Source organism: Chaetomium fimeti (genome assembly GCF_033439085.1).
Source record: "Chaetomium fimeti strain CBS 168.71 chromosome Unknown B0H64scaffold_10, whole genome shotgun sequence".
Lineage (NCBI taxonomy): Eukaryota > Fungi > Ascomycota > Sordariomycetes > Sordariales > Chaetomiaceae > Chaetomium > Chaetomium fimeti.
In genome coordinates, this window is record NW_026944338.1 from 737,559 (window position 1) to 754,168 (window position 16,610).

Genomic DNA, 16,610 nt, shown 5'->3' on the forward strand with positions numbered 1-16,610 from the left:
AATCATTCTAAATCCCCGTCTTGCATGGCAACCAAACAAACTGAGCCATCCTCTTGATGTGCAACATCCACCATCCTCCTCATCTCCTGGCTGACCGAAAGGGCAATGTGTGGTTATACAATCCAGTTCCAGTCAAGGGGTTGTCCCTTCGGCTCGAAAACGATATTTTGTAGCCGGAGTCTTCCCACCCCGAGCCTCCGCCAGGCTTTCCCGCTCTCACTTCCTCCATCCGATTCGGGTACAGGTTCAACAATCAAGACGTAGCAGTACTTTTCATATCCCCCCCACATGTCTGCTCGCACCCGAATGGTGCCCACGACGACGCACTTGGGTGCCTGCGTAATCATCTGAGTACCGTCGTCTAGCGTGATATCCTCGGCTTGCAGCTTAGAAATGTCTCGCACGGGAGCCTCAAGCCTGAAGGGGACCGGGTCGGATACGGAATCGGGCCAGCTAAGGGTCTCGTCCCACTTGACGTTGTACCCCGGAACGTCAATGTACTTGATTTCGCCGGCGTACGCCATCCACGACCAGGACGGGACCTGCTCGTCTGGCGGGAAGTTGGTGATGCGCTCCAGGCCGTTTTCTCCGCGTCTCTTCCAGAGGAGGTAGCGATGCATATGGTTTCGGAAGACGCCGTGGCCGCCGGGCCCTCCGATGGTCTGCACCAGCCGCGCTTCGAGACCGCGGATCGCGGCCGGTCTGTCCTTGGCGTAAGTGAGCTGCATGGCTGAATACTGCTCGTACAAGCCCTGGATGAGCTTGATTCTCTTCCCCCTGGAACGCGCGTCCGCATACTTGGGAAAGTTGCTATCGCCGAGGAACGCGGCTTGCTCGCTGTGGTATACGTCAGCTCATTCCATGGTAATATGGAGAGAAACGTAAAGAGTGAGGGAGACGAACTTGCGCATCATCGTGAGCGTCTCGCACCTGATCCCCATACCACACTCCCAGTACGTCTGCTTATCAGTGAAGTGTATCGTCCGCCTCGACAGCGCCCGCTCCTGCAACACCCACCCCCGTCTCTGCAGCTCGCTGCGGCTGACATGCTCATCAAAATCATCCACCATCTCACACACATAAATCTCATCCTCCACCCCGCCTTTTTCTCCCGCCTCATTCACAACTACCACCTCCCTCCCCCCTTCCCTCCAAACCTTCCCACCACCCCCATTCCCCTCACCCGGCGGCAGCGACGGCGCCACCGCCGCCGCCGCCGCCAAAAACCCATCCTCCGGGCTGCTCGCACGAATGGCAGCAAGAGTACAATAAGCCGACGCGTAGACGCGTTCCATCCTCTGGGACTCGTTGTGCCAGTCGTGCGGGTCGTCCTGCACGATGCAGAGGGAGTCGATCCACAGGTATTGCGCGCCGATGGCGCGTGTCACCTCGACGGCGTCGCGGAAGGTGCGGGGGAGTTGGGTGAGGGGGATGGGGCGTTCCCTTATTGCTGAGGGCGTGGTTTGGATTTGGGGTGAGGATTGGTGTTGGTGGTGATGTTGTTCAGGCATGGAGAGATCGGACGCCACCGTGGTGCGGATCATAGGGGGCTTATCGTTGGATTCGACCGGGCCTGGGGGCGGAGGGGGCCCCCATCGGTGTGATAAGGCCACGTATCTGCTGGAGGGGTCAATATCAGTGGTTTCGTATAAGAGTCGCACTACACCCTCTCGTTTGCCCACGTCAATGACTCGTGTAGGGAAGAACTCCGGCGGTTTCCGAGAGCAGGTGTGACTGTGACTCCGAGAGCAGGTTTGAGAGTGATTCTGGTCGCAGGCCTCGACCCATAGGGAGAGGAGTTCCAAGTGCAAGCGGCTGCCCGGCGCGGGTAGGTTAGGAAATCCCAGCTGGACATCCTGGGCGTTGTGGACTGAATAGGCGCGAATATGTCAGAAGCAGGCCGTGGGAAATGGGCGTCCTGGTGGTGGATGTCCCGGTTAGGCAGTATGCTAGAGACATACCAAACCGTGTGCGGTAGAGAGATGCCACCAGCTGCGGCTCTTCACGCTCTCTGCGGGCCGTGAGATACGAACCAGCCCTCGAAAATTGGACTCTCGCCTTCCTTGGGAGACTTTCATGCGGCCGGACGCACGACGAGTAGAGGAGGGCGCACAGAGCACAGCGGCCTTTCTTTTCCGCTAGACCCGCCAGTGTATCAGCGAAACTCAGACTGGGAGCTGAAAGCTTCAACTGGGCGCATCGACGGCAGAGAGGGGAAACACCACGGCGATACGGAGCGGGGATGACTGCACCACCCTCTGTGCCCGTAGTTTGGAGATAATCGAATATCTTCCCCGCTATTTCTGTGTCGGGACTGTGCTCCCAAGCTTCATTGAACTATTTCGTGTTCTTTGAGCACGTCAACGTTGATATGCAGGTTTGGGGTGGGCTTGGTGATATTACCTTCTAGACACGTGGATTGCAGTCAGGTATTAGCCCCTGTGATATCTAACGGTGAGATAGTTCGAGTAGAACTAACTAACGTACCGTCTATGTGAACAGACGCAGAGAATCCAAGTCAGTGTATTGAACCATCTGCAACGATTTTCAGGCTTCGGTACAACTGACCATCTGCGATTAACGTTAATAAAAACAACAAGTTGCAGAATCGGACCGAGGCTAAGAAACCTTACCATCTATCAAGGACAAGTTTCGTATCATTGTCAGCCGCTACTCATGTTCACGTCTTTAATGGCTGGATCCGACCGAATCTGTCGACTGGTATGGGTCCACCTACATACTGCTCGACCGAATTTACAATATCAGCAAGGCTGTCTTATCAACTGCCGAGCAAGAGAAGGAGACTTACATCCTCGTTGCTGTCAGCATTTCTTTGGACCGTTGCCCCATGTAGACAACATGGACACGCAAATGGCAGGAAAACGACGGTCCACAGTCGCCCCCGACACCCCCAAAAGCAAGGCGGACATTGGGTTGAGACCAGTTAAGATTACCGACGTACATTCCTCTGCTCGTAGTGCATGACTAATTAGCGGATGGACCCGAGAGGGTTGAGGAATCCTATGACATACCGGAACATTTAGGTAACTCCTTGCGCGGTGGTCCGCTGGAGTCCCTAGGGCAGGCTTTGGGGCAAGTTGGTCCGGCTCATGTGAGGGCAGATTTAGCTTGTTTGAAGGTGGGTGTGGGTCGTCTGAAGGTTCCAGATTCCCTATCGCATCCGTGATGCCTCTCTTCATATCGGAGAGAATCGTGGTCAGGATTTTGTGCACCTTGTGAGCCGTGGCTCGCACCTTTTTCTTCTCTTCGGGCTCGATGGTGGTGGCGGGCTGGAGTCTTATAGTCACAGGCCGAGCTATCCGTGATGATTCTGATTCCTGCGTTCGTTCCATCTCGTCATTGTGATCCTGGGCCATCTCCCTGGCATCGGCGGCCCCCTCCGGGGGAAGAGCGACGACTATCATCTCGTCGGCAATGAGACGGATGACACGCCGGAGACCCGTGGACTCGGTGCAACGCGGGTCATTCAAGAGCTCCTCAATGTACTGTTTGACAGTACCATGAACCGCGATCTGCCTTTCCGTTGTGCCGTCGCCCCCGATGAGGGTGTAGAAGGTGTTTCTCTCACTATCATTGGGCGCGACCGACCGACTTAACGTTTGCTGGCCATGTTGGCCGCGAAGGAGCCAGACAACAAACTCGAAATATATGCAGCCGAGTGACCATATGTCGAAGAGCCGTGACCAAGGGGCCGTACCACCTTGAACATACTCTGGGGGGGAATACATCATAGTGCCGGCCTTGGTGTCGGTAGCGATGTTTTTGCGCATTGCTGTGATGAAATCATGGATTTTAGCAAGACCAAGGTCGCCAACGACCAGGCGGTCGGGTGGCACCATGGTGTCTTCAGTGGCATCACTCTGCCCTCCAAAACATAGGATGTTGTCGGGCTTTAGATCACCATGGCGACATCCCCTGTCGTGTAGCTTGCTAACAGCGTCTGCGAGACCTGCCATCTGGGCAACGAGCCACATGACATACTCGGGCGTCGGGGTCGGGGCCGTAGTTTTCCAATACTCTCGGAGACTGCCCCGCTCAGCCCACGGGAACAGGAAGTAATCCTTGCCGCCCCGTTCGTAGTGGGCAATCGTCTGAAGTAGATGCTGGTGCCCAATGCGATTCATGGTTTCGAGGATTTGAGCTTCAGACATGTTTGTGCCTGTAACCCTTTTTACCTCGTCTGTGGCGAGCTTCAGCTCCTTCAAAGCGAGCCGAGGGTGCTCCGAGTCCTCCCCTTGACCCATCTTCTTCATCGGTATTATCTGTTGCCAAGTATTAATTCGGTAGTTCGCTAAAGTATTCGGAGGAAAGTAAAATACGCTGCTTGACTCTGTGGGCTTTGCTTACAAACTTCATGTTGCTCTGTTCTTGACCAAGAATGAGATGGTCTTTGTGGAGGACTCTTTCCCACACGGTGCTGAAAGTGCCCAAATAAACAGGAGGATCCCAGTTAAGGAATGGAAGCCGCCTTTCTTGCTCGAGTTTAGAATACGTGAAGGTGTCCGTATTGAAAATCTGGGCTACGAGCAACCACTGACAGGCCGAGAAAGAGGTTGCTACACCGAAAAGACGTCCGTCGTCAAGCTCCAGGGCCAAGGGCAAGCCCGCCTTTCTGGCATCCTCGACCATTTTCTCGAGGCTCTCCCTGAGAGCATCCTCTGTAATAGGCAAGTTCTTGTCGTCGAACTTAGCCCGACGAAAAAGAGGGAAAAGGTCCTGGTGACCAGTCAAACAAAGGGTGGCAAACGTCTGGGCCGCGCAGTCAGATGCGAAGCTCGCAATATCCTTGATTTCGGTCTGATTGTAACGTCCCGATCCCAACTCATTTTTTATAGCCACCTCGGATAGCAGGGTCTTTAATTTTCCGGCAGGAATAAACCGTTGTTGCGAGTCGGGGGTGTGAACCGTTGAGTCTCGGAGACCGGCGGCGATACGCAAGGGTTTGCTGCCCGTCTCCGAAGCCGTTGTGGCTCTTGGTGTGCTTCCCATCATGCCCATCGTGGCCCAACTCTTCTTTACAGAGTGAAAGAACAACTAGATGCAGGTTTCAGTACTGATCTGGTGGACATATGCGCTCTAGTCCTAGTCCCAATATAAGGGAGACGTGCTTGCTTGCTAAAATCCTAAAGGGAAACGTCCGGAAAGGGGCCCCTAACTACCTATATACCAACCAGCAAATCCAAGAAAGATCGAAGGAAGCACTCCACTTCCTGGGGTGGACGAACCTCCAATTGGCACAGAAACCTGCAAAATAATCTGCACAACATGCAGTGTCCCATTGCAGCTGCATGCAGTGCCACTCGCCACTGGTTGATAATGGGCGTCGAATCGAATGGAGTTGGGCAGCAATACGGCATGAGATAACGTAAGAAGCCGTGAATTTCAACCTGTCGGATGCACGCCCGCTAGTGTAGCATGATGCAATACAATAAGTGGATGAAAACGAATCGTCGTCGTCGCCGCGATGTCGCACATGCGAGAACTTAGAAGGTCCGCGGTTCCCAAGACTCCCGTATTTTCCAGGCTCCAGCAACGTATGGCTCAAAGCCTTGCGCAACCCACCGTCTTGAAAATGCCCCGCGCCCATCCGAGTTACTCAGCGTTGCCCGGCTAGTATGTGGTTTGACGAGACCATCCGCTCTTCCACCTCATCCATCCGCCGCATCACCCCATTCTTCAGCCACCACCGAGGCAGCCAAGCGTCATGCTGCTGTGGCCCATGGCTTCTTATTGGATCCCGATGTCCGCGAGGCACAAGGCTCGGGTCGTGCATGTGTGGCTTCATCCGGAAGGGGGTGGAAAAGAGGGGCTGTATTACCCACCATGGCATGCAGCCATCTAGGCAAGTAAGGCAACTCACACCAGACGGTTGCGAGTCATAGTGTCCCGCGATTATACCCTCCTGCCAAGATCACTGTAGCGGCGACGTTATCACATATCCCCCATCAGGCCCCACGCGGAGCCTCGACAGCAGAAAACGTACATATACTTCCTTAGTGCCGTCGGGCATGCTATCTTCGTCTTTGAACCCTTGCCCGTTTTGAGTTCTGAGTGATATTGCAAGCATCCAAGATGGGCCAATTGACATCGACATCCAGAGTCACGACCGATGAGCCGAACCAAGAAAGCATCAGAACTCTCTATGACGAACTCCGAAAAGGGAAGCTCCAAGTCCCAAATCCTCCTGGTAATAACATCCTCTTCATCCCAGCCAGTGTATTTGACGAGAAAATTACGGCCGAACGCGTCCTGGCCATCGCGGGACCGTCATCCAAGCTATGCGATTCCTACCGGGCGGAACTTATTGTTAAGCGGGCAAAAAGGACCATTGCCATCCTCGTTCTCAGTGGTTGTGAGAAGATCGTCTACGACCTGTTGATCCGCGACGGCATGGTCGATTCTGATCTCCCGTTGTCCCCTTCGAGCCCTGATGGCACCATTTTACGCTCGGCGGGACCTCAGAAACAAAGGATATTCACATCATTCGAGAAGCTGTCCCCACGCGAGGTCGATGGTTTTTGCCGGGACCAGTGGCTTGCTCTAGCACCAAAGTTCGGTGACATCAAAGATCACAAGGAGCTCGATTCGAACTACCCGTTGCCATTTTGCGACAAGGAAATCATGGCGTCCACCATGTTCAGCACCGTATTTCGGGCGACGCTGCATCCCGCACACCATGCCGAAACAGCCGAGAAGGATGGAATACAAGTCGCCGTCAAGGAGCTCAAGGACGAGAACCAATTCAAGCAAGAAAGAAGCAATCTGACGATAACCGCAAGCCTGAACAACTCCCATATCATCAAGCACATTGCCACCTACGAGGTTAAAAACACAAACGGCACCACCACATACTCCATAATCTTCCCCCTGGCAAGCGGCGGCAACCTCCAAACATTCTGGGACACCGAGGAGCCACGGACCCCCGAGCTCAGACAGTGGTCGCTCGAGCAGATCCTCGGCCTCGCTACGGCCATCCGCGATCTCCACATGGGCTTCCAAGGCGAGAAGCACTGCCGCCACGGCGACCTCAAGCCGCTCAACCTCCTCCACTTCAAGGACCCGTCTTCAAAGGGCCTCGGCCGTCTCGTCCTCGGAGACCTCGGCATCTCCAAGATCCACGAGCAGGTGACAGCAGACCGCAAGTGCGCAACGCAAACCCGCGCCACCACGCCGCACTACGAGCCGCCCGAGGCGCGCGGGATCCGCAACGACAATGACAGCAGCAGCAACGACAACGACAAGGACAAAAACGGCAGCGCGGCGGCAGGCCAAGACCAAGGCAAACCCTGGTCGCGCAAATACGACATGTGGTCGCTGGGCTGCATCTTCCTGGAGTTTGCCGTCTGGCTGTTCAGCGACGTTGGCACGCTGGACAAGTTCAGGAAGCGCCGCGGATCGGGGACCTTTTACAAGGTCCTGCCTGCCGAGGCGGACGGCGGTGAGGAGCAGGTCGTGGTCTGCCCCGTGGCGCAGGGCGTTCTTGAGCAGCTGCGGGCGGGCTTTCGTGGAGACAAGGACGACGCTGCGGCTGCGCCCGGGCCGTGGGAGAGGTTTGTGGATCTTATTGAGGGGGAGCTGTTGATTCCGGAGGCTGAGCGTCGCTGTGGTGCGGATAGGCTTGTTGCTGAGCTGGAGCGGATCGTTGAGGATGCGAGGCGGGATCCTATGGGGGAGTTTTAGGGGGTGTTTGACTCTCTCGCACGTATCCCTTCTGCTACTCCTTCTACCGCTCCTTCTGCGGGGCATTAGGGGTAGCTAGAGAGGACTCAAAGGCGAGTGAGTGACTGTACTATTAGTGTTCAAAGGTAGGGGGGAGGCCTAGCAGTATACGCGAGCTAGGACCGCGCTTCAAAGATTGGATCTGGGGGTTAGTTTGTGTCTCAATGTATGTTTTTAGGACTTGATAAGTACCTAGGTGGGCGAAGACGAACCCGCGAATGCTTCCGGCTTGCCTCGTCGGCCCCGTTTATTGTTGCTTATTGTAGGTTACCTGTAGGTAGGTACCGAGGTGGTCTCAGCCCGAGAACACGAACGGGACGTGGCCCAGCAAAACGTGCATCGGATGAGTTTACATGGCAACCGGAGTGATAGAATGTTACTTACACAAATACACTCCAGAGGAATGTAATACATTCTGGCCATCACTCAGGATTCCGTAGCCTGGGAGGATGATGATCATGATGTTGCAACAAGCTCGAATGACTCATGTCACTGATGCCATGTGTTTCGATTGCATGGTTGCGTGATGATGGTCATGCCTGGAAGGGTATCCCATGAGAAGAAAGTTATCCGGCAGCCTAAAAAATGAGACTTCCTTATTTGTCTTCTGCTCGATTCTTTTCATCGAGAGAGCCTTCCCCTGAGCACCGAACTTGGATATCCGCTTCGTGGAGGGTTAGGGCTCGATAGCTCGCACGTGACTGAACCCCCACCTCCCCGCTGATCACCTGGCCGCGTCCAACACACGCGACAGGATCACCTCTGCTCGACTGGACATCACGAGGCCACGAAACCGGTCTCATCACCTCACCTTCGCGGAAAATTCCAAGAGAACTCGCCGATTATTGAAACCCGGTGTATACGAATAAGCCGGCATCTGGAACGAGGCATTACCCCGACCCGACGACGGTAATCAAATTTTCCGGGGCTGTGCATCGCCAAAACTGGAGCAGTTACGTGTCGACACGCACTCGTTTCCAAACAGTCCGCTCGGGGCTTGTGGTATCTGCCGATTACAATGCACTTGAAACGGACAGATTGCATTGCTTTGACCTTTCCGGCCCGACTCGCGGGCATTGGGAGGTTATCGGGAGAAGCTCCCAATTTTGCACAACCATGTCGTTTCAACCCGACGCTCCAGCAGCCAGTCATTCCTGCACCACTCGACCCAACAAACCAGCCAGTGCCCACCACTGCCACAGGCTGACCCGGTCACAAAGCCGCCTTGGCTTGAAGTGTTGGTTTTGCAAAGCAACGTGCGACAGTTTGGAATTGTTTGGCAACATGTGGCTTGAGTCAACACCACAGCCGGGCGAGCCGAGGCTCTGTTCCCAAGCCGCGGGGTAGCAGAGCGAGATGTGGGATGTGAGTCTTCTTGGTGCCTGCTTTCCCAAAACGGCAACTCCTTTGCATAAGAACTGCGGCAACACGACGGCGCAGCATCCTGCCTCGGAGTCAACCTGCATCAGCACGTAAATCTGGGGAAAGCCTCCCGCAATAAGCTGCTGACTGCATCCGCCCAAATCTCCCCTGATGAACCTCTTGTCAAACCTCCGATCAGTCAACAGGCGCAGCCACCTCTCACCCGTCGCTTCTTACTCCGGATCCGGCACAAAGCCTGGACAGCAAATGCGCCATCCTGCAGGAAGCACACGGGGCTAACTCATAACCCGGGGGTAAGCACAACCATGTAACAAAAGTGCGTAATACATGTATTTCCATCCGAACCCCTCCCGGGCCTCACCGGGTCCCGGCCCCGGCCCCGGACCCACGCCCGGACCAGCGAGCTCCACCCCCGGAACCGACCACTCCATCCCAACCACCATCTCTCCACCTCGCGACTGTGTAACGCACAACACCGGCCGCATGACGCGACCCTCCCGTCCGGCCGGACCCCAGGGCAGGGCCGGCCCACACCCGGCCAGCCAATCCGACGTCCATCACGGTCCATCACAGCACATCACCGTCGCCGATGATACCTGCCCCTCTCCCGCGTTGCTCGTTCCCACCTAAAATAATGCTGCCCCCAAAAAAAGGAAGAACCACAAATCCTGATACGTGACGTAGCCCGGGTCCGACCCATCCACAGGCCAGGCACCGACCGGTGAGAGCAGCAGCACAACACAACACGAAGCGAAGCGAAGCGGCGGTGGCGAAAAAAGTAAACAAAAAAGACCCAACCCCACTCAGGGCCCTTGTGTCTCGAAGCGGTGAGCGCGCAAGAAAGCGGGGCCGGACGGGCGGCGGCCATAGGCAAAGGACCCCATCCACAGTCCACAGTCCACAATCCACAGTCCACCAACCCCCAACCCCCCCCTCATCGTCATGCTCATCCGGATCCTGATCCCCTGCTCATCCATCATCAATCGTGTGTCGTGGGTTGTTGATGCCCGGCGAAGAAATGACGCATGAAACGTGGCGGGCGGGGAGTCGACCGCCCATCTGTTCCCCCACCCCTCTCCCCTCCCCTCCCCCCAAAGCTTGGGTTGTTCGGTTTTTGGGTGGGTGTGCGTTGGGCGGGGGATCGGGTATCGAATGCGAGAGTGCCGGGGTGGGTGGATCGTGAGTTGGGGAAGCGAGTGTGGTTGTTGTGGTTGTCGTGCGTGGAAGCTTCCCGCCTCGCTACCTACCAGGCTGCCGTGGAAGAAGTCGCGTGGTGATGAGTGTGGCGGGCAGACGCGTCAGTTGTTGAGCTAATCGCCACAAAACTATTGAGAATGTCGTTGTTCAGAGGCGAATAAGCATGTCACTAAGGCGCAGAAACATCGAACAAAGGCGCGGAAGCATGTCACTGTTCAAAAGCGGAAGGCAAGATGAGTGAGGTATCTCCATGATCATTGATGGTCATTACACTATTACAATGCTGCCGTCTCTCCCCTCTCATGCTGTCATGAGGAAGCCAGAGTGATTAACCCCCATGCCATCCAACCGCTCCGTGGTATGTATGTACGATGATGCCGAATATACCCAAACGCCCGAGATCCCACTGCCATCTCGCATGCTTCCCAACACAGCCAGATCTATCCCAGATCCTCCCATCCAATGCACCGCCCGTATAGTTATCGCTCTTTTCCCAAGCACAAGCGCACCCCCCCAAAACAAAAGAAACAAAAGACCTCCAACTCCGGCTCGAAGCGTGAGGAGCAAAAGCCTGCATTCAACCAGGAACACAAACAGCCCGCTCCCACAACCCGAATGCAAAACCCGCACGCAAAACAACCACCTCACACCCAAGTTCATCCCATCATCATAATCCCATTCCCATTCCTAACCCCTCTCAGCGCGCAGTGCCAAACACCCGCCCAAACACCCCGCGCATCCTCTTCCCCGCCATCCCATTCCCACCACTACTCCCAGTCCCAGTCCGTCCACTCTCCTCCAAACTCCTCAACTCATCCGCGCTAATCTCATACGGCAGCATCTGCTGCTTCGCCGGCTTCGCCGCCCTGAGATAGACGGCATCCTTCTCCGGCACGCACGGCCGGCCATAGGCATCCACATCCCCATCCACATCCACCACCTCAACCTCCACCTCCTCATCGACGGCGCCCAGGTCCATGGGCGAGTCGCAGATGTAGGGCTGGTGGGCCGAGGTGATGTCCGCCTCGCTGAGCGGGGTGGTGGCGCGCGACGAGGTGGAGCCGGCGTAGGACGAGCCGCTCGAGTAGAGGCCCGGCGGCGAGACGTCGCGGCTGCTGCCGCGCGAGTGGGACGGCGTGGTGTAGGCGGTGGCCTGGCGGGAGCGGGAGCGCGAGCTGCCCCGCGAGGAGGAGGGGGGTGTGGCGTAGGCGATCGCGGCGGCGGCGGCTTCTTGGGCGGTGATGTCCTCCGCCTTTGGTGGGGTGGCCTGTTGTTGTTGCTGCTGCTGGGGATGGGGCACGGCGAGGGAGCGCCAGAGGGCGGCTTCCTCCTCGCGCTCGCGCTGGCGGGCGAGGCGCTCCTCTTGCAGCTGGCGCTCGCGGGCCTCGCGCTCCTGCTTCTGGCGCATGCGGCGCACGTGGCGGTCCTTGACCTCGGAGCGGATCGGGGAGAGGAAGTCGTCCAGCTCGCGGTAGAGGTCCTCCTGGGTGATGCGCAGGTCCCAGTCCAGGAGGAAGAGGAGCTGCTTCTCCATCAGGTTGACCTCGGTGCGGCTGAAGCCGAAGCTGTAGGCGTGCGTCGACACGACGCTGTAGTTGGCCCAGTGCTTGTTCTTGGGGCTGCAGTCGTTGAGGTACTTGGCCGACAGGATGAGGGCGGCCAGGAAGATGCGGTGGGTGGTGCAGCGCAGGCCCTTGGCCATGGGCTGGAGGCGGGACTTGAGGCGGCGCAGGTAGACCAGCGACGACATGAGCGTTGGTACCTGCACGTTAGAAGAGATGACGAGCTGTGTGATGAACTCCTCGATGGTGGGAAGAGGGGTGTCGCTGCCCTTGACCGCCCTCGCTGACGGTTCCCGCTGCGGCGAGACGTGCCTCGACTTGGATTGCGCCGGCGGCGGCATCATGCTCGTATCGCACTGGATCACGTTGGCGGCGGCCTCTGCCAAGTACTCGATCATATCTGTGTCGACAGGTTGGTAGACGAACTTGTCCAGGGCTTTGGCGTTGAGCTCAGCAGTGCTGAGCATCGGTATCGAGTCCATGGTGGTTGTGGTGTGGTGGTGTGTGACTCTTATGTGGGGGTGAAGTTGAGGTGGGTGGGGGTTGTTGACGGTGTCGATGTTGTTGATGTGTGTGAGTGCGACCAGGTGTGGAAGTCCTCTGCGGTGGGATGGAGAAGTGCCCGACTTAACTCTATCCGACGCTAGTGTGTCGAGGTTTGTGTGTGTGTATGTATGCTGTATGGGGAGAGGAAAGAATCAAGGTCGGATTGGAATGACGGAATGCCCAGGTGTTATAGGAAACCCTTCGAAAGGGGTACGAGGGGAGTGTGGAGTGCGTGGAAAGATGTGCACAAGGGGTGTGTTCAACGGTTGACGACCTTTACACGAAATGTTCCGGTTCATGTGAACAATTCGCTGTAAAATACCGGGGCGGAGGCCGACTCGGCGGGCTCGGCAAGGGTGCGGAAAGGCTGAAAAGACAGGTTTGTTGCACTGTGGGTCCCCTGATGGGCGTCCTCTGTAGGCGGAGTGGGCAGACCTGTTGATGCGTGTCTCAGTGGCTTTTCCAAGCCAGAGAGCGACGTGCTGTGTCCACGAGGCTGAGCGCGACAGGCGTTCCAGGGGGTGGTGGCACCCAGGCGGACAGGGGTGTGTGGGTGGACAGGGGTTGCGCGGTCAATCTGGCAGTGTTGGGGTGGCCCGGGGTGTCGGCCGCCGGTCGGGTTGCGCGATCAGCGAGTCCAGGCTTTTTTGGCGAGTTCTGGCTGGAATCCCCTGCAAGAGTGCCAAGCAATGCTCTGGCCAATCGTGGTGGTTGGTCGAAAAAGAACTTGAACGGACAACTCCGGCCGAGCTTGGAATTGCCTTGGAAGTGCCTCGGGCAAAATAAACTTGGTGGGCGAAGCCGCTGCAAAGTCTGCGCTCTTCGGTTGTTATAATAGGAGTCGCTGAGCTGTGTCTCCTCTACCTGGTTTCCCCACACACGCAGGGAAATGCCAAGGGACCGGACAACGATAGCGCAACTGACAGCTGGGACGGGGTCGTGGCGATCCCGGGAAAAGCGGGTCGAGTGCTCCGAGTCTGGGGTGACGCGGACAGACGGGCCTCGGAGGTGGCTGAAGGGTAGCAGAAGGCGAGGATCACGAAGTGAATCACGCTGAGAACGGCCGGGCGATGACTCGGTGCAGTTGCAGCACTGCGGAGTCGGTCGTGTTTCGAACACGAAGGGCCGGCCTGGGCTTGACGGTGGTAATTAAACGTTTGTGATGCGATCTCGGGGAAGTGGCGGGCAAGATCGACTGCCGATTCGGGTGCGAGTCAGTGCTAAACTTGGGGCTAGCGGGTGCCGGTCTGTGCACTAGTCGTTCAGGTCCTGATCGTCGTGGAGTTCGGTAGTCGTGGTGGTGATTAAGGTTACAATATTGGTCCGAGCCAGCGGAAGAGAAGTGTCGAAAAAAGAAATCGGCGCTGCCGTCAAGCGTAAAGTTGCAATGTTGCGACTCGTCAAGATATTTTGGATCCGGGCTACGAGGGCTCCGGATGGGTTAATATGGGAGAAGATGCGGGACCGCGGTAAAGGTGGCCGGGGTTCTCAGTCGCGCGCCAAAAACCAAGCGGCGTCGGGCTGGAGCTGCGTCGCGCCGTTTGAGAAGCCCAGCGTGTTCGAGGAGTCGCCCAGTGTAACTGTTAGCCGGCGTTTGGAGAATGATTCGCTGTCCTGCTGCAGCGGCAAACGGGGGGCGAAGCGGAGTGGGGCGTCTGCCAAAACGACAGTAAAAAAAGCGACGATGCTGGACGAATGGTTGGGGATGCTCGCTGTCCAATGAGACGGTTCAGTATGGTGAGTTGTCGACGGACTGGAGACGGGCTACTGCAATCCAAAATGGTGGGTTTCTGGTTGATTTGCCGGCGGTGAGTCCCAAAGTCGTTGTTCCAAGACGCTTCTCGAACAGGATATAGCGTTGAAGCGGTCTGCGCAAACCAAAGAATCGGCTTGTCGTCGAATTTTGTACACCGTCTGGCGGGGTCCCTTGGCTTGGAGGCGTCTGGCTCGGCGAGGGAGTGCGAAACTCAAGCTGGCAACTTCCCAGAAGGAAAGGGAGGCTCAAGGGAGAGAGCAAAATGCAGTCGCGAGAAGGGTAGGATATCGAGTGCGAATGCACGGCGGTCGGTCAAATTTTGTTCGATTTTTACCCCTTACCTGGGCATGGAGCCAGTTGATCGGGGTTCGTGTAAGTGTGTCAGAAATAAACGGAGCACGGAGAGTCGTCCCAAGGGAGGTGTTGCCCAGTTGGGCAGACGGATTGAAGGTATGCACCAGGGCAACTCCCGCTAAAACATTGGAAAGCTGGATTGCAGATTCCAAACAGTCAAAAGGGAACGAGGGTCATATGCTTTCGAGGCATGTGCCTTGATCATGATCATCGTGACCTTCTCGCATGGAGTTGCACCCAACGTGGCCGTCTGCCAGCACACAAGACCGCCGCCCATCGCATCCCAACCCTCAATGCTGGCAATTAGACATCAATCCCAGCCCGAGTCACAGCGTTTTTCCGCCCTGAAAATCGCTTGTGCCACCTTGATTTGAATGGGCTCCGATTTGCATTTCAGGCCCAATGCACCACCCAAGGGGTGCATAACACACTTGATGAATGGCTGTCAGCTCCGCATGCGAGAATTTTGAGTGCCAGCGGCCGAGCGACTGCTGGCTGCGATTGGCGGGTCCTTACCCCGGCGTTGGGGTTTGAAACAAGCGAGGGGTTGTGTTTTGCAAAACGCGGTTCAACGCCAGAAACGGGATCGAGGGGTTGTCTATTAGGAATGCAGGTCGATCACCTTGCCAGGCCTGGAATCCCTGGTTCCGAACACTGGTATTGTGTTACTGATGGGCAGTGTTTTCTGTTTGGAATATCTCTTAACCCCTCACAATGCAGTTCAAAGCCACCAAACGGCGGGCTGCCGCTGCGGACCTTCCTAGGGCAAGTCAGCTTAGAAAGGACGAACAATGGGCATGTCGACGAACAACGCCAACTGACTCCCTCCATAGAGATCTGGACAAGCATCTTCAACTTTGTTTCCCATATGAGGGGCAAAAGTTTAGGGGGATCGAGTATCGCGCACGTCCCTCCTCCAGACTTTTACCCCTGAAGCCCCAGTGTTCAGACCCACCAGGCAGGCGGGGCTCCCACATGGCGACGAAACGAAACGCACGAGACGACGCTGACAACGGTGAGGTTGAAACAATCGGCTACGCGAACCTAACATCGAATCCAGAACTCTGGAAGGATGGGGTCTCGGATTCTGTTCACTTCAGAAGCCGCAGACATTTTCGGTGTCAAGTGGATGAAGAGATGACCCCGATCAGCCAGGTCATGTGCGGTGACGGCAGACCTCGTGCTTCCATGTGATGATGGACCCCATGAGCTTGATCAAAACTTGGGACAGCAGGCTTTGTCAATCACGACAACAGAAGCAACTTTGATCACCCCCCTCGCAGCCCGCCCCTCCATGGGCTATCAGACAAAAGTTGGAGTTGTCACTGTTGTCCAAACGAACATTCAGACCTTGGTGGCTGTTAAATCTTGGCTGCCAAGCTCTCTCCCACCATCCGAACCCAGTACCAAATGTTTACAACAGCTTGGTGTTTCAAGTTACTGCATCTCCCCAGCCCTCGTCACGTTGTTCCATGTACTCAGACATTGTAGCAAGACTCCCAGATGCTCGTGAAGTCTCTGATTTTGACATACCTACCAAATTAGGAAATGACGGTGTTGGTTCCCACAGCTGTGGCAACATCTCCTCCCCCCAATGCAGTTCTCCTGAATCGTGCATGTGGAGCGGCCGATGGCTTTAAACCATCACAGTCCGTGAGCGGTGAAAGGGATGAACGGCACGGAGTGTTCAGTTTTCACCCCTCGTTACCCCGCGCCGCGCCGTGACCGCCTCCCGTGGTCCACACTCTCGCACTCAAGAAACCGGCACACCGCTTCGGTTCCCTCCCACTGTGCCATTCCATCATTGTTCCTCCACGCTTGGCGGAGGAAGGGCCCGGAACGAACGCCGAAGACCACCGACGATAAGGTAAGGTCGCCCGCATCCTTTCCGAATCCGACCCCGCCCACCACCGGCCATCGGCGTCGCCAGCACGCCAGCGTGGCCAGCCAAGAGCCAGCCCCGCGGAGGGCCTGCCGTGGCTCGTGATTGGGCCGCTGCATGTCTTGGATGGAAACTTGGTTTGCGAGCCAATTGCGAAACGAGAAATCTCTCTTAGCCAGTGGGAGACAAC

General features: G+C 56.5%; 3 protein-coding genes across 3 annotated transcripts; 1 reads left to right on the forward strand and 2 right to left on the reverse strand.

The window, feature by feature from the left end:
* Positions 1 to 113: 113 nt before the first annotated feature.
* Positions 114 to 4,650, reverse strand: B0H64DRAFT_331111 (uncharacterized protein; the record flags this gene model as incomplete). The annotated part of the gene is made up of 8 exons (XM_062800982.1): positions 114 to 853; positions 944 to 1,102; positions 1,184 to 1,443; positions 1,525 to 1,870; positions 1,962 to 2,337; positions 3,003 to 3,353; positions 3,417 to 4,250; positions 4,369 to 4,650. 8 exons carry the CDS (start codon positions 4,648 to 4,650, stop codon positions 114 to 116), a joined length of 3,348 nt encoding a protein of 1,115 aa, XP_062654874.1.
* A 1,200-nt stretch (positions 4,651 to 5,850) lies between these two features.
* On the forward strand, positions 5,851 to 7,854 carry B0H64DRAFT_47138 (kinase-like domain-containing protein). The gene has a single exon (XM_062807879.1). The coding sequence runs from the start codon at positions 6,094 to 6,096 to the stop codon at positions 7,699 to 7,701; it is 1,608 nt and encodes a 535-aa protein (XP_062654875.1). The 5' UTR covers positions 5,851 to 6,093; the 3' UTR covers positions 7,702 to 7,854.
* Positions 7,855 to 11,017: 3,163 nt separating this feature from the next.
* On the reverse strand, positions 11,018 to 12,364 carry B0H64DRAFT_378109 (uncharacterized protein; the record flags this gene model as incomplete). The annotated part of the gene is made up of 1 exon (XM_062802566.1): positions 11,018 to 12,364. One exon carries the CDS (start codon positions 12,362 to 12,364, stop codon positions 11,018 to 11,020), a length of 1,347 nt encoding a protein of 448 aa, XP_062654876.1.
* Positions 12,365 to 16,610: the final 4,246 nt, after the last annotated feature.

Bases quoted from the DNA above. Each gene is read 5' to 3' on its own strand.
- B0H64DRAFT_47138 (XM_062807879.1), top strand. From the start codon at position 6,094: ATGGGCCAATTGACATCGACATCCAGAGTCACGACCGATGAGCCGAAC.